The 24286-nt window shown below is 40.2% G+C and overlaps 1 protein-coding gene across 2 annotated transcripts in view; it reads right to left on the bottom strand.

Moving 5' to 3' along the window:
- Positions 1-4941, bottom strand: part of TEX10 (testis expressed 10) — a 43942-nt gene extending 39001 nt beyond the window's left edge. Inside the window, exons 1-2 of one of the 2 annotated variants that reach the window (XM_065908405.1) lie at positions 4328-4675; positions 1043-1231 (exon numbers count right to left, since the gene is read on the bottom strand). In XM_065908405.1, the coding sequence (XP_065764477.1) occupies positions 1043-1222 (180 nt within the window). In that variant the 5' untranslated portion in view covers positions 1223-1231; positions 4328-4675. Of the gene's footprint in view, positions 1-1042; positions 1232-4327; positions 4676-4771 lie in introns of those variants that run through there. The other variant, XM_065908404.1, reaches the window with a different exon arrangement.
- Between the last annotated feature and the right edge of the window lie 19345 nt (positions 4942-24286).

Genomic DNA, 24286 nt, shown 5'->3' on the forward strand with positions numbered 1-24286 from the left:
TTATTCAGAGTGTAACATATGGCAATTTTATTTGTAGAATAATTTATATGATCTGTAAAGAAACCACAACTTCAACTATCTTTTGATATTATTTAACCTGCAGAGACTAGAAAGCAACACTAGAGAGCATGTATCTTCACAAAGATCTCTTCACAAATGTTTCTAACACCATTACTCATAAGAGTCACAAAGTGGGAGTAAGCAGACGCCCACCAACTGCTGAGTGAAAATATGACACAGCTCGGCGCTGGAATACAATTTGACAATACAAAGGTATGGAGTATTGCTCTGATATGTGCTGTAACATGGATGAACCTCAAAAACATGCTAAGTGAAAGACCAGTAAAAACAGACCACATTTCATATGACTCCATTTATATGAAGAGTCTAGAACAAGCAAATCTTTACTGATAGCTTAGTGGCTGTCTAGTGGGGGGAAGAAATGGTGAGCAACTTCTAATGGGTATAAGGTTTCTTTCTAAAGTGACAAAAATGTTTTAAAACTAGATTACTGTGATAGCAGCCTAACAATGTAAATATATTAAAAACCACTGAATTGTCCACTTTAAATAATAAATTTATGTGCAAATTACATTTCAATAAAGCTGTTACATTTTTAAGCAAAACTACTGCTCAAATTTCAATTAATTTCACACATTTACTATGAATCTGGAATAGCTATGCATTGTAAAGGTTCAAAAATGGGTAAGACAGGGTCCTATCTTAATGAGCTACAAAAACAGCTGAAGATCTGTCACATCAAAAACTTGACACATCAAAAAGATATAAAAGTTACTTCCAGATGACATATTAAATTATCAAATGAATACACAAGGGTGAAATCACTTTGACTTTAGCTGAGCAAGTCTTCCTGGAGGAAGTGGGAAAGCTGTAGCGGCAGCATCACCTCTGAAAAACAGATAAACTCCAATCTTCAGCCATTAATAAACCCTAAGAGTTAAAACAACTTTCCATAAAAGTGCACCATTCTAGATGACTTCAAGGAAAATCCTATCTTATCAAAAAAAAGTTCATGATTTACCTTTATGTTAAGTTTTCTATTGTTTGTTGGAAGTGTTACATCCTCTTTGAGCTGCTCAGGAAGATGTATAGTCTTCGTTTTAAAGTTTGTAAGGGTAGCATTTTCTGACCTGGGCTTCTTCTTACCAACTTTTAGTTTTACTTTCTGAAAATCATCTTGGCGTTTTCTTTTTTTGGTCATTCTTGAGTACTATGATGAAAGGATTAATTTAAAAACAATGAATACAGACCAAAGATAAATTATAAGAGAATAAAGAACGTATTTTCTAACCTTTACTCTAACATTGTCAAGATCAACAATAACCATGCCAATGCATCAAGATATTAAATGGAAAATACCTTTACGAACTAAAAAACAAAAAACTCAGCTTACTCAAGATATTTTTGGCTATGGAATCTTTTGTCAAGCAATGTTCTAAATAGGAATCTTGGGTAGAGCAATGTGCTAAGTAGAAAACTTGTGTATACTTCAATTAATGTATTTATACTTCAATAAAAAAGGAAAAAAAACTTCTGAAATTTTCTTGTTTTCATAGGACAAGAGGGAGGTAGCACAGAGTTGCTACAGGTATACCTTGCACCTACTGGGAGGCTCCTGGCCCCCAGAAACCCCCAAGAAACTCCAGCAAAGCAAAGACTAAACCAATGTTATTATTGAATGCAGCCTGTAATAGGAAAAATTTCATGAACCTAAACTGGGTGCCTTGAAAATGGGGACGATTCAGATATGCAGCACCGGACAGTCACTGGGCATTTCCTACGCAAGGAAAACAGTAAAGATGAAGAATGGGGATAAGCTTGGTATAGGCAAAAATGAAAGTACTAGCATTCTGAACACCAGGAAAAGTTCAAACTACATATTAACCGGAAACAAAAAAAGGAGGGAAAAAAGCAATAGAAAAGGAAATGCAGTGTAACAGAGGGCTAAGGAACAAAGACCGGCTAGGCCGCCATGATAGTAAACCACTCAGGGAGAACCCCGTGGCCCAGCACGTCTCTTTCTACATCACATTCTTTCAATTCACACATCCCCCTTACACACAAAACCTCTGATCTGTGCCTTCTACCCACTCCCAGGCCCCTGCTTAAATTCTTGATTTCAACCCAAGACTGTTCCACTTTCCCCACCAGTATCCCTCCCTTGTGACCAGTGTCCACCTTATGGTCCATTTGGTGATCACCAGAGGGCTCTTTCTAGACACAGATCTGATCAAGGCTCACAAGCTTTCAGCTGCTCCTCTTACTTGCTTACAGTAAAAACACCTGGGTCTGACAGATCAGCGATCCTTCCTAACTTCCTCGACAGCTTTATCTTCCCATCAACTAACCTCTATCTAAAAAAATAGCCTTCTATACCTGGAACTAGCTCAGCCCTTCATGAAGCCTTTTCCACACAGAAATAATGAACCCTACCTTGCACTGTATACCCATCGGAGTAGGTGTCTCTGGAATAAATAAAACTTCCCCTGATCTATCATAATTATCCTATGCCTAGCTAGTTTTTCTAAGTCACAATGCTGCACGTGGGAGTTCAAGAAATTTGAGCAAAATGAAGGTTTGCATTATTTTAAGATTAATAAAATGACTGGTGCAAGACCAGAAACTTGAAGTTTCAGGAATCCAAAAGTCAATCACCTATGACATTGCATTCAAATTCACATGGTTACAAGGTTTTAACACATTAGAGCCCTATCACCTAGGGTTTGGCTACACAAGTTAACAGCAGATACAAGAGAGCAACTAGTTCTCATCCAGACTCCTGCACTTTATAGCTGAAGTTAAATTACCATGTTTCAGTTTTTATCTACAAAACGGGGCTAATAATAACGCTTACCTCATACAGTTGTTACTAGGTAAGATGAATGAGGAGCAAATGAGCTCACGTGTAAAATACTCAGAACTGTGCCTGGCACGGTAAACAGGTATGCTATAAGCAGAAACATGTATATTTTCTTAGTCTCATGACCAGTACATACCAAACATAATAGTAGATGTACGAAAGCATTCAGTTCTCACAAGACCATGCAAGGAAGGTGATGCTAAAACCATTTTAAAGATGTGTCAGTCCTTTACTAATGACATGAAGAGGGATTCTTAAATAAGACTGAACTCCTCAAAGCCAGCTTAATGTTATATATACTGCAATCCTGGTGAGAATTGGGGGAAAAGTGGCAAAACTGCTTGCCTTATTTCATTTATCTCAAGCTATTCTGGTCTAAAATATGAGGAAGTAAAAACTACAGAGAAGGCCTTAATAATCAACTGGCCTCTCTGAATTAAGCAAGCACAGTTTGAGAGCTTTTGCTACAATAACTATCTAGTACCAGAGATGAAAACAAGTAGAACAAGATATTCCGAAAAATCGAATCAGTTAACCCTCTACCCCCTAATTCTCTGTGCTATCTTTAGCCACTAACTAGCTGATCAGGGTCCAACACACAGTCAAGCTTGTACAAGCATTACCCACCACTTAGTGTTAATCACTCTGTTCTCCCTCAGTTAGGAAAGCTAACAGGACTGACCGCCCCTCCTTGACTTTTCAAAAGCTATTAAGATTATTATTATGGTACACAGGGAACATTTTTATACTAGGAACTCAAAGTTCCACAACAACTGTTATTTTCGCTTAAAATCAAGATTTTCATAATACAGCAAACCAAACGGCTTCTCTGGTAACTCAGAGAGTAAATCTGCCTGCAATGCAGGAGACCCGGTTCGACCCCTGGGTCAGGAAGATCCCTGGAGAAGGAAATGGCCACCCACTCCAGTATTCTTGTCTGGAAAATCCCTTGGACAGCGTACGCTAGAGTCCATGGGGTCAGAGAGTCGGATAGGACTCAGAAACTAAGACAAGCCACTTTTACAGTAGCTGATATCGAATGGATGGTAGGAACACCAGCCTCAGGGACAGAGCTCTCACATCACTTCAAACAGGTGAGCCTCACAAGTTTCAAGCTGAATTTCATAGGCTCCCAACTACAGGCTTTCTACTTTCAACAAAAGGGAGAGTCTAGTCTATCAGGATTTCGACCAAACCGAATTTCAGCTAGTTTTACTGCCACCTCATTACCCTCCCCTAATTTAAAGCTTCTTTCCACCCGCCAAGGGAAAAAAAAAAAAAAAAGTCAAGAAGTCACGTTGTAGGCGGCCTTTGGTAATATCCTCTCCAACCCTTTACGCTCAGGAGTTCCTCCGAACTCTACCTAGGGGCCAAGCGGAGACACCTGACTTTCCGAGGAAGAGACCACCCAGCCCGGGACCACTCGAGACGGCCGACGGTCCGAACCTGCTCGGCTGGTCACCCCACACCTGGGCTGCGAGGGGCGATTACGAGCCGACCGCGCATCCTCAGCCCCGGACTTCGGTCCCGCGCCCCAGAGTGAAGACCCCGTGGCTTCCAAGAAACTCTCCTTCCCTCTCCCACCCGGGACGGCGGTCCGGACCACAGTGCAGGAAGCCGGGCCCACACCGGCCTAAAAGTCTCCCGGAGGCGAACCCGCGCGAACCCGCCCAGGCGCTTGAAACGCTTCAAACGGCCGCGGGCGCCCCGCCCCCGCGCGGCCCCTCTCCGCGCGCAGGCCCCGCTCCGCCAGAGCGCCCCGACCCGGGCCCCGGGGGACGCAGACTGGCCCGGCCCGCTCCGCCCGCCTGGGCCGCGGACCGAGGGGCAACGGCCCGCGCGCCGTCCCGCGCCCCGGGAGGGCCCGGCCGACCGGCGGCGGCCGCTCACCTGCGGGCCGGGCCGGGACCGGGCGCGGAGGCAGAGGGGAGAACGTGCGCGGAAGAGCCCACTGGGCAACGGCGGGCGCCACCGCCTCAGCCTCCCGCTCCCGGAGCGTGTTTTCAAATCGCCTCGTCCTCACGCGGCCGCGTCTCCTTCCGCCGCCCGGAAATCAGGGCCCCTCCTCCGCCGCGCCGCGCTCACGTGACCACGGCCCGCAGCCGCGCGCAGCCGGGGAGGCGGCGGGAGCGGCAGGCCCCGCCCCCAGGAGAGGCAGGCCCCGCCCCCAGGAGGCGGGGCGCGCGCCGGAAGCTCCCCGCGGTCCGGGAACCCGAGGTCGTGGAGCGCGGGATCCGAGGACCGAGCTTGGCGCTGCGCGCGTCCCAGTTAGGGGGTGTCGCCCGGGTCACAGCCAGTTGAGGGCTGGCGTCTTCTCGCCCTGGTAGAGCACTGTTCTTCAGACCTGGAGCCACATTCAAATAAGAGTGTAAGTTGAACTGAATTGAGGCAGGGGGAAAGTCTGGGACTGCAAGAACCCTAGAATTCCTGGAACTTTGACCTGGATGGAGCAATTACGAATCAGTTAGCAACAGGACAAAACACACCCAGCAACTGGAGTCCGGAAGTCTTAGTTGAGGATTTGCTCTAATATTTAGTTTCTCAGCCCAAGATCGGGTTCCTGCGACTGAAATCAAGTGGGCCCAGAGAATTTAAGAGAGAAATTTGAATGCCTAGAAAGGAAGTGGGGAAGCAAAGACAAGGCGTCCTTGAAAGATAGGCTTGCCAAAGATTTGCAGGAGGCATGGAGCCCCGGATGCGGACTTAGGACTTGCTTTACAGTTGTTTCTACGTTGCACCACGTTATAAGACCTGGTAAAGCGGCTGAGGCGTGAGCCCCAGTTTGCGGGACGGGGACGAAGAGCAGGGGCGTCTGCGAGCTCAGCGGGGGAATCTGGTCCCTGCCTGCCCCCAAGCGCGAGCTTTGCGCGCTTCTCCGCTTGCAGACGGCGTTCTCTCTGTCCTCGCCTTGTCTTCCTTTCCTGTGTGTCTGTGTCCAAACACCCTGTTTATAAGCACACACGCCATTTACCGCGTACGCTAATGACCTCACTTCAGCTTCATTACCTCTGGGAAGACTCTTACTTCCAAACGAAGTCACCTGAGGTAGTGGAGGTTAGGACTTTCACGTGTCTTTTCAGAGGGATACGATTCAACCTTTAACAGTCAGCAAAATCGGTTTCCAGAAATGGCTTATATTTCTGAACATCTTTGCTTTCTTTGTCTATGCTCAGAAGCATCACAAAATTCTAACCTATTACCACATCTACCTAAACTTTGCACCTTTTCTGTTCTGTATACTGGGCTTCCAGTTAATATTTGCTTTGGAAATAGTGTACCACTGCTTAAAAAAAAAAGGAAGCTCTATTAATCTAATAAACTTGATTTTATAATGTCGTGTTAATTGCTCAGTTGTGTCCAGCTAATTGTGACCCCATGGACTGTAACCTGCCAGGTTACTCTGTCCACAGAATTCTCCAGGCACGAATACTGGAATCGGTAAGAGATTCCCTTCTCCAGGAGATCTTCCAAACCCAGGGATTGTACCCAGTCTCTTGCATTGCAGGCAGATTCTTTACGATCTGAGCCACCAGGGAAGCTTTTATAATGTCAAGACAAATAATAAAAGCGTAAACATATTAAACTGGCTCTTACATTTCAGGTCTACTACTAACACAAAACCAGAGATTCTCTGAAGAAATGTGAAAGGACGAGTTCAAATTTGCTACAACGACCAGGAACTAGAAAAGTGCATTCTCTAGGAATTAATCAATACATCATATGCAAATGACTTGGTACACTGCCTGGCATACAGCAAGCCTTAAATACCTGGCAACAGATATTCCTGTTGATGATGTGTCATTGGACAGTGTTTGTGCAAAATGAAAACTTTTAGTCAGGTTTCTTAGATAAAGGAACCAGTTCTGACTTTAAATTAAAAGGAATTTATTCAGAGAATATTGACTAACACAGAAAGATGAGAAAGGCTGCCGATCCAGGCTTGGATAAAAGGAAGAAGGGAAAATACTCAGGAGCCAGGAATACAACCACCGTTACGCTACAAAATCTGTCCAAGACACAAGAATTGAAAATGAAGAAGTAAAAAAAAAAAAAAAGAGAAAATGAAGAAGTAAAATTATCTACATTTCTAGATATAATTGTATGCCTAAAAATTATCAACTGAAAGACTGCTAAAAACAATAAGAGAATTAAAAAAGGGTGAGGCAGTATAAAATTAACACTCAGAAATCAATAGACTTCACATACACTAATAATAACCAATTAGATAACAAGATAGAAAAGGAGGCACCTTTTGCAATAGCAATCAAAACCTATAAAATTCCTAGAACTGAATAAAAAATTTGATTAGAATATTTAACTTCATAAATATACCAATTGTCCTTAAATTAGTTGGTAAATTAAATGAGATCTCAATAAATATGTCACCAGGGTTTTTTTCTAGACCTACACAAACTGATTAAAATTTGTATATGAAAAATTAAACAAGTAAGGCTAGCCAACAAATTTTTTTAAAAGTAAAGCAATGAGGAGGACCAACTTTATTGGATATGGAAATATAAAACCTCAGTGATTCAAACATAGTTTTGACATATGAATAGACAAACCAGTGGGGCAAAATACAAAATCTAGAAATAGAACCAAATAAACATGAGAATTTATAAATTAAAAAAAATGTATATGTACATTATAAAGATAACACCTCATATCAATGGTATAAAGATAATCGGTTTGCACAATAGGGAGCCAGCCACTTAATAAAACATAAAGTTGGGCTCATATTTCAAGTATTACATTCAAAGATGTAAATTTAAAAAACAAATCCATGAAAGTCCCAGCAAACAAAACGAGTGTATCATTTTACAACTTTGGATTTCTTCTAGAACTTAAAACTTAAATACCAGGGGAAAGCTTTTAAAATTTGATTACAGGCTTTTCCCAAAACCTTTAGAAATCTTCTTTATGATCCCCCCAAAAAAAGAAAGAAAAAGAAAGAGAAAGAAATCAAAAGAGAAGACAAATTCTGAAAAAAAAAATTGCAACTCATATCACAGGTAAATGATTAATTTTTCTAATATATAAAGAATTCCTGGAAAGGGGGAAAAATCAAGTACTCGATATAAAAATATTTATTTTCAGCCAGTTTACAGAAAAAGAAATAAGTATCATCCTTACATAAAAGATACTCAGCCTAATTCACAAAAAGAGAAAAAAAGTTAAAAGTAAGATTTTTTCCCCCTCGCTTTTAAACTTATCAAAATACGAACTTCTTTTTAAATTAATTTAAAAAAATTTTTTGTCTGCGCTGGGTCTTCGTTGCTGGGTGGGCTTTTCTTTATTTGTGGTAAGCAGAGGTTACTCTCTAGTTGCAGTGTGTGGGCTTCTCATTGCAGTGGCTTCTCTTGCTGGCTTAAAACTCAACATTCAAAAAACTAAGATCATGGTATCCGGTCCCATCACTTCCTGGCAGATAGATGGGGAAACAATGGAAACAGTGACAGACTTTCTTTTCTTCGGCTCCAAAATCACTACAGATGGTGACTGCAGCCATGAAATTAAAAGATTCTTACTCCATGGAAGAAAAGCTATGACCAACCTAGACAGCATATTAAAAAGCAGAGACATTACTTTGTCAACAAAGGTCTGTCTAGTCAAAGCTATGGTTTTTCCAGTGGTCATGTATGGATGTGTGAGTTGGACCATAAAGCAAGCTGAGCATTGAAGAATTGACGCTTGTGAACTGTGGTATTGGAGAAGACTCTTGAGAGTCCCTTGGACTGCAAGGAGATCAAACCAGTCAATCCTAAAGGAAATCAGTCCTGAATATTCATTGGAAGGACTGATGTTAAAGCTGAAGCTCCACCCAATTCAAAGAACTGATTCATTTGAAAAGACCCTGATGCTGGAAAAGATTGAAGGTAGGAGGAGAAGGGGCTGACAGAGGATGAGATAGTTGATTGGCATCACCGACTTGATGGACATGAGGTTGGGCAAACTCCAGGAGTTGGTGACGAAGAGGGAAGTCTGGCGTGCTGCAGTCTATGGGGTCACAGAGTCGGCACATGACTAAGCATATTAAAAAGCAGGGACATTACTTTGTCAACAAAGGTCTGTCTAGTCTAGGCTATGGTTTTTCCAGTGGTCATGTATGGATGTGAGAGTTGGACTGTGAAGAAAGCTGAGCACCGAAGAATTTTCACTTTTGAACTGTGGTGTTGAAGACTCTTGAGAGTCCCTTGGATGGCAGGGAGATCCAATCAGTCCATCTTAAAGAAAATCAGTCCTGAATATTCATTGGAAGGACTGATGTTGAAGCTGAAACTTCAACATTTTAGCCACCTGATGCGAGGAACTGACTCATTTGAAAAGACCCTGATGCTGGGAAAGATTAAAGGCAGGAGGAGAAGGGGACGATAGAGGATGGGATGGTTGGATGGCATCACTGACTCAATGGACATGAGTTTAAGTAAACTCTGGGAGTTGGTGATGGACAGGGAGGCCTGGTGTGCTGCAGTCCATGGGGTCACAAAGAGTCGGACACGACTGAGCGACTGAACTGGACTGAACTGAACTGAGTATCTAAAGGTACAAAGCAGAGTAGGGAGGGATGGGTTTGAAGCCTAGGGAAGGTAGCTTTCCTAGTAATCAAGCACTTCAACCCCATGAAAACTGTAAATCATTAAAGAAAATAACAAAAGTATAAGAAAAAATTTTGTACAAGTATAATTTAGGGATTGGGAGTGTTTTCATTAAGAAGACAGGAAACAAGTCACTGAAGAAAAATATAGATCTATTTCACAACATTAGAAAAAATTAAATGTAGTATGGCAAACGATGCCATAAATACAAACCAAAGGTAAAAATTAGCTTAGGAGAAAGATTTTCTATATATATATGAAAGGTAAATTATTAATATCTGCAATATAGAAGGAGCTCTGACAAATTATCAAGAAAATGACAAAAAGAATTCAATTGAAAACAAGGTGAAACTATTAACAATTCACTCACCAAAAATCCAAATGATCAATAAACTTTGCAAGCCTGCTCAATCTTATTGTCAGGGAAAGGTAAAATTAATCTAATAGTGGAATATAACACCTCATTTATCAAATTTGCAAAATTATAAGATAAAATAATGCCAACTGCCGGTAGAAATGAAGGGAGAAGTGTAGTCTCATGCCCTGCTTTGCTGTTCATACTTTGTTGGAAATGTATCATACTACAACCATTTTGGGAAGGAGTCTGGAAATATCTTTTTAAAAGTTTTTAAATTCATACTCTTTCAACCTAGTACTTTTATCCCCTGAGAATTTATCCCATAGACACAAAATCACCCGTCTGAAGTATACACTTAGGAGATATTTATTACAACAAAATTTGGGTAATAAAGCACTAGGGAAAATGAACATGCAATCAAAAGGGGAGTAATCGAATCAACTGTGATAACTGATCTTTTTGGTGCCTTTGAAAAGGTTCAGTTCCATTGAGGGATGTCTCTGGGAGTCTAGTGGCTAAAACTCTGAGCTCCCAATGCAGGGTCCTGGGTTCCACGCCTGGTCAGGAACTAGATCCCACATGCCTCAACTCAAGATCCCTTGTATGGCAAATAAGACCAGCACAGGCAAATAAGTAAATAAATATTTTTTTAAAAGATTCAGTTCCATCTATACCAGTTAATTTGAAGACTTTTCTTTTTTCATGATGTATTTTCAAGGAAGAAAATGTATAATCTAATCACATTGTTATGAAATAAACCACAATATAAACATCAATATATGTATATATTTGTGTATGACAACATAAACATGGAGAAAAATATGAAAAAAAGTCACAATGTTATTAATTACCTGGGAGAACCAGAGGGAAAGAGTGATATGGAAAAAGCATAAAGTGATGATTGAAAGGATGGCTATCAAAAAGTTAAGTAAAGTAATATTTAACACCATAATGTCAAGCACTGTTCTGTTTTTTATCTTAACATAGTGCATTGTTGAAACCGGGAAACATATAATACTATCAACTCAGGTACAGCTTTTATTTGAACCTCAGCAGTTTTTACTACAAGTATTGATAATTTTTTTTTTTTTTAGTTTTATTAAGGTATTGAGCTTCCCTGATAGCTCAGCTGTTAAAGAATCCGCCTGCAATGCAGGAGACCCTAGTTCAATTCCTGAGTCGGGAAGATCCACAGGAGAAGGGACAGGCTACCCACTCCAGAATTCTGGCCTGGAGAATTTCATGGACTGTATAGTCCATGGGGTTGCAAAGAGTCGGACACGACTGAGTGACTTTTACTTTCACTTTCTCTTAAGCTATAATTGACATACAAAAAACTACAGATATTTAACATATGCAATGTAGTGTGTTTGGATATACGCATGTACCCAGGGCACAATCATAACAGTCAAGGTTATAAACGTATGCATCACTTTCAAAAGTTTCCTTGTTTCCCTTTACTTTTTTTCAAGTTAAGAAAATATTATGATGAGGACATTTAACATGAGATCTACCCTCTCAGCAACGTTTTAAAAGCACAACAGCAAATGCTAAGTACAGGCATTACGCTGTGCAGCAGGTCTGTAGGACTCATCGTGCTTAACTGTAACTTTGTACTCACTGACATCACCGCCCATTTTCTACTCTCCCCACCCCCTGACAACCACCATTCAATCTGCTGCTTCTCTAAGTCTGACTGTTTTAGAGACCTCGTGTATGTGTAACCACGCACTATTTGTCCGAGCATTGACTTTTAAACGCTTACTTAACCACATCCCCAAACCTGAGACACTAGCATGCCCTGTAATAACACGTCTGTAAGTCCCATACAAAGTCCTGAAGAAGATTCACCTTAATCAGAGTTTTGCCTCTTAAGATGCCCGAAGAAGGAAATGTCAACCCACTCCAGCACTCTTGCCTGGAAAATCCCATGGACAGAGAGGAAACTGGTGGGCTGCAGTCCACGGGGTTAAGAAGAGTTGGACACGACTTAGTGACTAAATCACCGCAGCTAAGACCTGATGCAGCCAAATAAGCAAATTAATCATAACAATAATAAAGCTAGAAAGCAAACCGACCACTTACGTAAGAAAGTACATTTTTTAAGAAAACTTTGAAAAAGTCATGGAATCATCATAGAGGTTAAAGTGTTACCTTGTGGATCCTGCACAACTTCATAGCCTCTGTAAATATTTTTCCACATCTGGATGTCACTTTTGACCCTCTCACTACTTCTGCTAAACAGAGTGTGCAGTTTCCACAGCTAGAGATAGAATAGAGGGCTCTGTGGGGTGTTTACCAGGAAAATCCCAGGGACTGAGGAACGTGGCCGGCTACGGTCCGCGAGCTTGCACCTAACACACACACACAGCCGGAGAGTAAATGTGGGGGGCTCTGCGGGTGTCCTACACCCCAGCCCGGAACATCCACACACGGGCCCAGCTGCAGAGCACCGGGCGGCCAGCCCGGGGCCTCCCCAGTGACCGCCAGCCCCGACAAAATTAACGTCCGAGGGTGTGCAGGGAACTGTGAGTAACTGTAAACTCTGAATCCGCCAGGCAAAGCCCCCAAGTTCACAGACAGTCTTCCTTACTATACTCAACTAAAGAAAATGCTACAATTAGCAAATGGCTGTTACAGAGCCTGGGGCATTATTTCCAAAATATTATCCCCTAAAACAGCATTTTGCAATTAACATACTACAGTCAGAAGTTTACTCTTTTAAAACTTTATTTCCATAACTTCAGAATGATCACACACACACGCACAGCTATTCTATATTTGCCATTAGTTTCTGAAAACAGTCGGTGAGTAAGCATGAGTATCGCCAGCAATGTTTCAACAGTTCTCCATGCTTTTGCAACTCTACAGGTTAATTTTTTATTTTTTCTAATGTGAGCAATTATTTTTTTCTTACTTATGTGCATTCTATAAAATAAAATAAGAAGCCTTGATTGTTCCTACTGTGCTTACAGTAAATATGTGTGAGAATGGTTAGGATATAGAGGAGAACCAGACCTCTCATTTGTGGAGACAATAAGCTGGTGCTTGTGAGGCTGTCAGGGCTAACACCATGGCAGGCAGCCTAGAGTAGGAGTAGGCCTGCAAGAATGTTGGTCCCACCAATGTTTACAGAGTGGGAAATCAGAGACAGTCTCAATGTGCAGCAGTTAGGGAATGGTCATACAAAGTATGGTAAATCCTTAGGAAGGAATATACTGAAGCCTCTTTTTGAAGTATTTTTGGGACTTCTCAGGTGTTCCAGTGGCTAAAATCCCACTCTCCCAATGCAGGAGAGCACGTTCCACCCCATGTGCTGCAATTAAGATCTGGCACAGTCAAATAAATAAGTAAATAAAAATTTTAAAAATACTTTTAAGAATATTTAGGGATGTGGGGAAATCTTTAGTGGAAGGATCAGACCAAAAAATTGATCAGAGAACTTTTTTTGGTAGAAATATTCCAGTTAATAAATGAAGAAGGAATGAAAGGATTAAAACATTACCATTTTCAAAAGCCCTTAGTAAACAAATGGCAGTGATCATAAACAGCTGCTTAAATCATGGCGGGTGAAACAAACATTACATACCTTATTAAAGAATGCAACATTATCATTTAAAAAGACTTACCAAAAAATTCAAAGTTGAATCTGATCAAGCCTAGATCTATGGAATTTGCGTAAATTAAGGGCAGAAACTACACCACGCCCATGTAATCAGCACCTCCTGGATGTAGGAAATAAGACAAACCACCTGGTTTCTTCTGGGGAAGCTGATTTGAAGGAATAGAGAGAGACTGAGTAACTTTCTTAGTAAATGTCACACTGCACTTGAGAAGATGTGGGTTATTTTCAAATATCTTTTTATGTTGGTTTCTAACATAATTCCACCGTGATAAGAGAACAGACCCTGTGTGATTTCAATACCTTTAAGACCATGAAATTTTTGCACCTTGTTTTATGTCCCTGGATAAGTTCCAGAGTCTCCCAGTTTACAGTCTATGGGAACTTGAATAGAATTTGTGTCCTACTGTTGTGTAAAAATTGTATAAATCTTAATTATATTGAATTGGTTCATAGTGTTTTTCAGGTCTAGTATATCCTTCTATTTCTTTATATATTCATTCTATTAATTTTTGAGAGTTTGATACTAAAACTCCAACTAAAAATCTTAATTTATCTTCTTAAAAAATAATTGTAATATACAGTGTATTTTCCAAGTCTCCTGTAAATGTGTTATCATACTTTCAGAATTAAAAAAATTGAAATTAAAAAACTACTATGTATAAAGTAAATAAACCCCAAGGATGTATTGTACAGCACAGAGAAAATAGTCATTTTTTCATAATAACTTTAAATGGAGTATAATCTGCAAAAATACTGATTCACTGTATTGTATAGATGAAACAAATACAATATTGTAAATCAGCTATGTGCTCGTGCGTGCTCGGGCGCTTCCGTCGCATCTGACTCTTTGCATCCTATGGACTACAGAACCCCAGCTCCTCTGTCCACGGGACTCTCCAGGCAAGAACACGGGAGCGGGCTGCCCTGCCCTCCTGCAGGGGGTCTTCCCGGCCCAGGGATTGGACCCAAGCCTCCCGTGTCTCCTGCATTGCAGGCGGGTTCTTTACTGCTGAACCACCAGGGGAGTAAATCAACTATACTTCAATGTAAACACCCTCCTCAAAAGAGAGAGTGAGCAGGAAGATAAAGATCAGAGAATCTTAAGCAATACATCAGCCAAGACCCTGATTTAAGCAGAGAAGCTCAATGATATATTATGCCGATCAAGGAAATGTGAACACTAGATCTTTGATAACGTTAAGGAATCGTGGATAATGATAAAGGAATTTTTATTATTTTTTTTAAAAGACTTACTGCCTTTTAAGAAAACATGCTGAAACATTTATGGATGAAATGATGGTATAAGATGATTTGCTTTGCTCTGGTTTAGGATTTGCTTCAACCATCTGTATGAAGGGTTGGGGGTGAGGTGGGTCGAGCAGAAATAGAAAAAGCTTGTCCTTGAGCTGAAAACCTGAAGCTGGACGATAAGAGAATATGGAGATTCGTGTTCTATTTTTTGTGTGTGAAATTTTCTACACTATAATCTTTTTTAAAAAAGAAAAAAACTAGTAGAGCCATTGTTTTTTTTTTAAAAATGCAAGTAGGTCATAAGAGAGTAAGAAGATTTCCAATAATGAATAAACAACCTACAAACAGCTATATATAATGGTTATCCTACTGGAAATTTTAATATAAATAAATTCACTTATTTGGGAAAGTTTCTTTCAGGTTGTATGTTGTATTTGGAAGATATAACAGCCATACCCAGGGGCAAGTGACAAGACTCATCTCCGCCCCTGGGCCTTCACTGCCAGTGCCTGTGACACTTGACTATTTTACCATTTCCACGTTACCATTCTCAGAATATAAGGCAAATCTTGCCTGAATCACTGTCACTGACCCGAGAGGGTCCTAGCCCAGAGTCTTAAGGAAGGTCTTCCTCCAGAAATTAGACACGGTCCTTGTGTAGTTCTGTCCTCTAGAATCTTTCTCCCAAGTAACATAAGAACAAGAGGAGAAAGGCAGAGATGATCTGGATTTCTTGAGCCATCTGGGTGGATCAAGTTGCTTATTTCTTTCCTCTGCACAAAGTCCCTCACCTGTGACAAGCTTCAGCGTTAGGTCCTGGTGACACAGTCCCCTGCGGGGGAGATAGAGAAGAAAGGAGACAGGTAGTAGGAAATAGCTTCTTAATCTGACTAAGATCAAGTTAATTTGAAAGAGGAAGTAGCTTTACAGCAATCCCTTTTCTCATCATTGCCAGATTACCTCATTGCTTTAAAAGAAAATGAGTTCCTCCTTCTTAAGTGTTTGGCAAACAATAGTCAGCAGATTTGTGTAAAAACAAAAAAGTATACAGAGTCATTAGGGGTCGATTACAAATTCCTATTTGGGGAGTCTCCAATTTGGGAACCTGGGAGTAGGGTAGAAAAAAGATTTTTCCCTTTGAATACTTCATGCTTTTACAATTTTGAGCCATCTGAATGTATTGCTTTATGTAATTAATTAGTTAACTTATTAAAAATAAAGATTAAATGAATAAATAAAAATAAAGATAAAAATGGAGATCATAATGCCTAAAAAGAGATTAACATCACAGGGCCATTTGCTCCTAATGTAAAAACTAATACAAATCACTCTATTAAGAATCAAAAGGCTATTATAATTAAATGACACATAATATCAGATTTTCTTTTGCAAAATAGGCCCTTAGGGGCAAAGCTGGTGAATTCTGAATAAAATCTCTAAGTTAGATAACAGTATTGTATCAATATTAACTTCCTGACTTTAATAATAGTACTGTGGTTATATAAAAGTCTTTTTTAAGAAACACATCAAAACATTAGGGGTAAAAGGTGTCATATCTGCAACTTTCTCTGAAAGAGTGGGGATGAGATATATAAAGAAAGAGAGAAAATAATAAAGTAGACTCAATAAAATGTTAATATTTACTGGCAAAGAGGGGGGGCCCCTGGAACTCTCATACACTAATGGTAGGAGTAAAACAATTATGACCATTTTTGAAACCAGGCAATGCTTTAGTAATGTTAAACACAGACTTATCATATGGCCTAGCGATTACACTCCTAGGTATTTACCCTAGAGAAATTAAAACATAGAGATCCAAAGCATGTGTATAAGAATGTTCATATCAACTTTATTCATAATAGCCCAAAGTGCAAACAATCTCCATGTTCATCAATAGGAGAGTGAATCACGTTCATCAATAGGAGATGAATAAACAAATGTTTATCAACAGGAGAGTGAATAAACAAATGTATTCCCACACAAATGTTTGACAAACATTACTTTCACAAACAAATGTATCCACCTGCAAAGTGGGAGACCTGGGTTCCATCTGATCCCTGGGTTGGGAAGATTCCCTCGAGAAGGGGAAGGCTACTCACTCCAGCATTCTGGCCTGAAGAATTCCACAGGCTGTATACACATGAGGTGACAAAGGGTCAGATATGACTGAGTAAGTTTCACTTCACTTCATTCACACACCAGAGGCTGGGACATGATTCCCATGGGTCCCTTGTGTTTCCACATGTCTTATGAATAGAGGTGCTGACAGTTTTGCTCCAGACAATCTTCTTTAAAAAAAAAAAAACACTTGCACAGTAGATACCCTTGGAAAATATAGTTTCTCCATCTGGAGCAGAGGGCAAATTTTTTGGAGTCCAGTATGATGAAGATAATGTCTCCTTCTGGGAACAAAGGTTGGGCAGATTTTCTTGAAGTCTCTTATTAAAGACTGAGGTTTTCTAAGCTTAGGGTTCCTCAGCTATGACTCAAGATTTACTATGTGTGGACATTTAGGTTGTTTTTACCTGTAAAAGTTTATTGAGGCATAACTTACATGCAAAAAAATCATATTTGATCTGATACAAGCATGAATCCGAGGCAGCCTAACTTGTTAGCTTGCAAACAGGATAAAATCTCAGATTCTTCACAGTCCTTGACAGTGGAATGCTGCCCAGCAACAAAAAGGAAAGAATCACTGAGACACACAGCAGTACAGATGAGTCTTGCAAACATTATGCTGCGTGAAAAAGCTGAGCCCGAATCAAGTATGATACTGTCTAATTTTATTTACTGAAAATTCTCCATCGAGCAGAATAAATCTGTATTAATAGAAATCACAATGGCAGTTGCCTGAGACAGGGGGTTTGGGGCATGTTGACAGAGGTAAAGGATGAAGGATTTTCCCGAGTCCAGTGGTTAAGAATTCTCCTTGCAGTGCATGGGACACGGGTTCCGGGAACCAAGGTTCTGCGTGCTGCGGCACAGCTAAGACCACGCACTGCGGATACTAGGTGAGGAGGAGCCCCACGATGCGATTAAGGCCCAGTGCAGGCAAATAACCAAGTCTTAAAAAGGAGGTGAGGGGGAAGCTTTCTAGCGTGGTGGGAGTGGTGGGACTATTCTGTATCTTTGTTGTATTGCATGGATATATACATCTTTCAAAGTGCATCAAACAGTGTGCCCTAAAATGTATAATTTTGTCACATGTGAATTATGCCTCAGTAGAGTTGCATAGATAGAAAGTCTAAATATCTATCAACATGTGAACAGATATGCAAAATACAATATATACATAAAATGGAATATTATTCAGCCTTGAAAAGGAATGAAATTCTGAAACATGCTAGAACATGGGTGTTCCTTGAAATCATTACACTACGTGAGAGAAGTCAGACATGAGAAGACAGTTACTGTGTGATTCCACTTCTTTGAGCTGCCTGGAATAGACAAATTCATAGACAGAAAGTAGAGCAGTGGTTATCCAGGGCTGTGGAGTTGTGGTCTAGTGGGTACAAGGTTTCAGTTTGGAAGGATGAAATAATTCTGGAGATGGAGGTGATGGTGTTGTACAACAGTGTGAACACACTTAATGCCACTTAACTGGACACTCAAAATGTTTAAAGTGATAAATGTTATATCTAGTACATTTATATGTATTACAGTAGTGGTGTGAAAAAAAATAATCTCTCTCTCCAGCGGTGTGCTGCAAAATGTGTAACAACCAGCTATGAGAGGGAAGCATATTGGTAGCACTCACTTTGATAGAAACACTCCCACAGTGATCCAGTTCAAGCAATAGTGTGATATCACTGAATGTAGAGTTTGGAAAAGATGCGAACAGCTGACTTTACAAAGTCAATAGGCGCTGGCTCAAAGACACTACTGTCTCTATCCAACCAACCGATTGTCAGTACACAGCAAGTCCGGTAAAGAAAACACAACATAAAAGTTACAAAGAAAAAGGGGAAAAAATCACCCCACCGCTACTTATAGGCAGCTGTCTGTATGCCAGCCAGGGAGTCGATGGTTATTGTGGGCTGACAACATAAAGGGACGAGGACGCGCCAGCTCACCGACCCTGCAGGCTGGAAGGCATCAATTCTGGCCGGTTGCTGCCCATTGCCACAGCAGTTATTAAATCTCGAGGCTCTCATTCCTGGTGGTGATGCCCAGAAAAGGAAAACTGTGGGACCTTCTTGAATCGTGTAAGTTTAGCTACCAGTAGGTAACCCTTTAAAATTTTTATCGATCTTTACTGTCATCATATTCCCTTTGTTTTGGCACAAAATGGCTGCAAAAGTACAGGAGATACAAAATTTTGAAGCCATTTCCAGAAGATTTAGGCTGATTCTCGGTGCCCGTGGCTCTCAGATAGGGTGTGCATGTAATTACTTGGAGTAATCTTCATTTTGAAAGAACTACAGGTGATTCTAATGCAGCTGGTTCACAGAACACATTTGGCAACATGGTTCGATGAGGTAGCTCTTTCCCTTCTCCCCTTTCATAATTTCACACCACAACCACATTGCTCTAAGATGCAAATTAGGGTAACTGATGTTATAAGACATGTCCCAATGTGTGTATAACAATGTCTGAAATGATTTTAAGAAAATTCAGTATAGACAAGGTGACATAAAAGTGTGCTAATTGATTTTACTGTCATTGGTGAAACAAGTGTTATTCAAGCCTTTTGATGTGGCAGAAATATTTTAAGACAATCCCTTCTATTCTTTGAGCAGGAAATAAAATCTAGCAAACTGTGTAGCCAGTAACCTTAGGGATGGTACTTGAGGCTTGATTTCTAAAAGATCTTGAGTCCAAAAGTTGAACCTAACTCTGCCTGTATTGTTCTGCCGTGAGTGAATCTTTCATGCAGGCTGTGATCAGTGCATTTTAAAGAGCAGAGATCTGAATTTTACTGAGATTTACCTTATGCTTTATTACTGTGGGCTCGCCAGGTGGCACTAGTGGTAAAGAACCCACCTGCCAATGCAGGTGACGTAAGAGGTGCTGCCTGGATTCCTGGGTCAGGAAGATCCAGGAGGGTGTGGCAACCCACTCCAGTGTTCTTGCCTGGAGAATCCCGTAAACAGATGAACCTGGCGGGCTACAGTCCGTAGAGCCGCAAAGAGTCGGACACAACCGAAGCAACTTAGCACGCATGCATGTTTTATTAATAATGAGTTTCTGCTTAGCAAATGTTTCATAGTTATGTGCCAGACTTGCTTTCCTTATAACGTGGTGGCAAGGTTAAGGAGGCATCGTTAGTCTTCATCCACTCTAACTAATAAATGCTACATGAATCTACCAAAGAGAACCTTATAACTGTGCTTGAAAAATTGGCTTAGGGTAGCTCTTTATAGGGTGTTTGGGGGAACACTAAACCCCAAGATGCTCATTTGAAGAAAGAAGACTTGCAAAAAAGAAAAAAAAGAAAGAAGATTTGCATGATTAAATAAACATAGGAAATGCTGCATAGTTCAATATTTTATTTTTTCATTTAGTCCACCATTTACCAAAGTTATTGATTAAAGATTTTAAAATTTCATGAGAATAACATTTTGTGGAATACATATTTAGCAAAGAATTCCCCAGTGCTCTGGTGAAAATCTTAGCTGTGAAGGGGAACACAGGGATAGAGAGGCAAATTAATTTGGCATTCCTGACTTCAAACTTACTTTAACCACATTTGTTTGTACTATTAAATGTAAAGAATTTGAATGGATTTACCAACAGTCATCAAGGATAGTCAGAAGGTAACTTCCCCAGTGGTCTGGTACAGCCAAAAATTTTTATAAAAGTATAGTCAGGAGGTATTCAGTTTCCTTCTTGAAATTGTATCTGCATTTGACAGCTCAGCGAACAATTCTTTACCTAGACTTCCCTTATGTAACACAGACAAAACCTACATCCAGAAGCCTGCATTTTCGAGTAAGCACCAGGTCTCCGGGACCTACTGTACTGATGGTGAGGTGAAGCTCTGGGGTTGAGCTCTGTAGGTGAGAATCCTGCTCCGCCGCTTCGTAGCATCACGGGCAGCTTAACCTTTCCAGGCCCTTGGGGTCTCACATGTCAGTAAGGACTGTTGGAGAAACCAAATCTCTGAGGCAAATAAAGAAAGGGAACATTATTTTTTTTATTCTTTAAACTTTTTATTTTGTATTGAGATAAAGCCACTGAAAAAGCAACGCTTTGACAATTCCAGGTGAAGAGTGAAGGTGCTCAGCCATATGTGTCCATTCTCCCAAACTCCCCTCCCATCCAGGCTGCCACATGATATTTCGCAGCTCCTTGTTCTGTACAGTAGGTTCTTATTGGCTATCCAGGTGTGCATGTCCATTGAAAGGGTGCATTAATTTTAGATGCTAATTCACATTATTACTACTTCTTTCATTTTACCATTATGGTAAAATAGTAAAATTACCATTGCATTTCCACATAACTTCTGACAAATTTACTTTTTATCCAATGAACAGACCTATTATTCTCACACACAGTACAATGTATTATAAAAGATTCAGATTTTAATATTAGCTATTGGGATACATATAGAATATATTTAAAATAATCTTAAATTTTCTATATAGCAATTGCAAAATAATTTGATTTTGCTATTGTTCATCTGTTTGTTTCAAAACACTTAAATGCTTTTCAAAACCTTACTTCCCAATAATTGATTTCTCTGTGGGGTTTCCATAGTTCTCACAAGTTTGAATATTTCATCAATTTTATCTCCATCTAATTTTAAATACCATTTTAGGGATACGGTTTCTCTTTCCATCTTAGAGGTCACTTCATCTGCAGGACAGAAAGATATTTTGAAAGAGCAGAAGGAAATTATTTGAGTTCCTATTATTTTGATTCTGTGAAGTAATAAACGGAAACCTTAAGAGAAAAAGCTTTCCATAAATATCATTGTACTGTATTTCAGTGGATTCATGAGATGAGCAACAACTGCATTGATGTTTTGAAGGGAAACTATGATGCAGAGGTCTGTGGAGGGAAAAACGCAGGTAATTTGTGCCATCACCTTGATAATTTTACTAAGGTGTCTGCAGGGTATGATTCATCCCCCCTGAAGGCTTAGAGGTTAGCTTAGGCAGGCTTAGATTAAGCTTACACTAATCACTAGTCACTCATCACTAATCACTAATCAAAGGAGCTAGTGCCCAAAGACTGAGTGTCAATGTTTGGATTTCTAAAAAAAAAAAAAAAAAAAAACAAAACAGACCTGCTGCAGAGCCCAGAACACTCAAGGCAATAAACCTAGCACAGTTTTATCCAGTAGGCACGATTCCATGGGAAGAAAGGAAAACTATGACCACAAGGCTGAAGAGTGGACATGGAAATGAAATAAAAGGAATAAGTTAACTTGAGCTATTACTGGTAAGTCACTTTCAAAATTGGGTCAGATTTGTCTCTAGGAAAGTGATTTCTAAAATTTTCCAAGTAAGTTTCTTCCCCTGAGCAGTGTTACATGAGCAGACCAAATTTTTCTTTAGGAAGTTTCCTTTTCTTTTGTTTAAAAGGCCCATCATTTCCTCTTCTGATTGACACTTTCTTTAGCTATAAAATAAATTCACTTTAGCTTCAGTCTTGCAATCCAGAAGCCTGTCTTTCTTTTTAAGTGACACATCCCTAACTCAAAACTCATAGATATTGTGATTGTACTTTAATTTAAAAAAATGAAATTTTATTTCTTTTATTTATAATTTCTATTTGGGCCTCCCCATCACCACCACCTCCCCAACAAATATAAATCTCCCCTTCTAATATGATCATCATCATTAATTATACAATTGTACAAAACCAGAATTAGGAATTAAAAAGTCTACCTTTGAATACTCAAGAAAAAGAAATTAATTTTATTGTGAGACGCACAATATGCTTACAAATGTTGAGACCTTGTAAAAGTATCATCTTTTAATTTTACTATCATTAAATCTAAATTCTAATTTTGATCATGTTTTCAGCGTGGAACTCAGAAAATAGAAAACCCAAAGACTGTTACTTGTCTTTACGGAGTACAGGAAAGGAAAAGGAAAATCTTCAAAGTATAAATTTTGGGGTTAAAAATAGATAAATATATTCATATGCTCACAAATTATGCATATTTCAATTTAAAATCAGAAAAATATTTCAAATTAAAATTTTTCCTTTTCTGTACCACTTATTCTTTTTTTATGAAATATGGTTACAGGGATTAATAATCACAAAATAAGAAAGCTAGCTTGTCTTTAATATCAACCAAAAGAAAACAAAATGCAGAAGCCTACAAATAAGAGTTTAAGGCTCGGTAGGGAAGGGATATAAATACATAGTTATGACTGATTCCAGTTGTTATAAAGCAGAAACCAACACAACATTGTAAAGAAATTATCCTCCAATTAAAAAAAAAGGAGAGCGTTTATTTGGGTCTTAAGAAATGCAGTTTGGGAGACAAAGATTCAGGTAAAATCAAGAGTGCTTTGGGCAGAGAAAGAGTCAGGGGCTTGTGTAAGCAAGAGGCACGAGGCTGGACCCGGAGACAAGAAAGGCAGCGTCTGGCCTTGGGGCTGGCTGTCACCAGCCACCAGTCTGCCCACAGTCGTTTTAGGGTAAAAGCCCAGTAAGCAGACAGGCTGTCACACGCCATTCTCGGCTGCAGGCCCCAGAAGGGCGCTGGGATTCTGACAGATGTCCTGGATGCCTTCGTTAGGACAGTAAGCAGTCAAAAGGTCAGATTCCACCCAGGCTGAGACTTGCATACGTTACACTCTCTCGATGGCGTCCTGATTCCATTTTAGCAAGCTCTCTTAGCGATACCAGCTCCACTCACATTTTCCTCCCACATTAGCAAACAGCTCACAGAGATCTCCCGTGTGTACAGCGGTCAGTTTCTTCATAAAGCAGTCAATCAGGCGTTTGCAGTTAGAAAAGATCTGAGAGCGCTGTCACCTCACCCTAACACAGCAGCTCTTCTTCAGTCCTTCTGCCTCAGTTCACCTGAGCTCTACTGGGTCGCTCAGTCGTGTCCGGCTCTCTGCGATCCCATCGACTGTAGCCCGCCAGGCCCCTCTGTCCGTGGGATTCTCCAGGCAAGAGTACTGGAGGGGTTGCCATGTCCTCCTCCAGGGGGTCTTCCCGACCCTGGGATCGAACCCAGGGCTCCCGCATTGCAGGCGGATTCCATACCAACTGAGCCACCAGGGAAATCCATATATATATATACACACTATACACTTTGTTTACACATCTCAGATATGCAGATGACACCACCCTTATGGCAGAAAGTGAAGAAGAACTAAAGAGCCTCTTGATGTAAATGAAAGAGGAGAGTGAAAAAGTTGGCATAAAACCCAACATTCAGAAAACTAAGATCATGGCATTTGGTCCCATCACTTCATGGCAAATAGATGGGGAAACAAGGGAAACAGTGGCTGACTTTATTTTTGGGGGCTCCAAAATCACTGCAGATGGTGATTGCAGCCATGAAATTAAAAGACACTTACTCTTTCAAAGAAAAGTTATGACCAACCCAGACAGCATATTAAAAAGCAGAGACATTCCTTTGCCAACAAAGGTCCATTTAGTCA

Source organism: Muntiacus reevesi, chromosome 17, assembly GCF_963930625.1.
Source record: "Muntiacus reevesi chromosome 17, mMunRee1.1, whole genome shotgun sequence".
In the NCBI taxonomy this organism is placed as follows: Eukaryota; Metazoa; Chordata; class Mammalia; order Artiodactyla; family Cervidae; genus Muntiacus; species Muntiacus reevesi.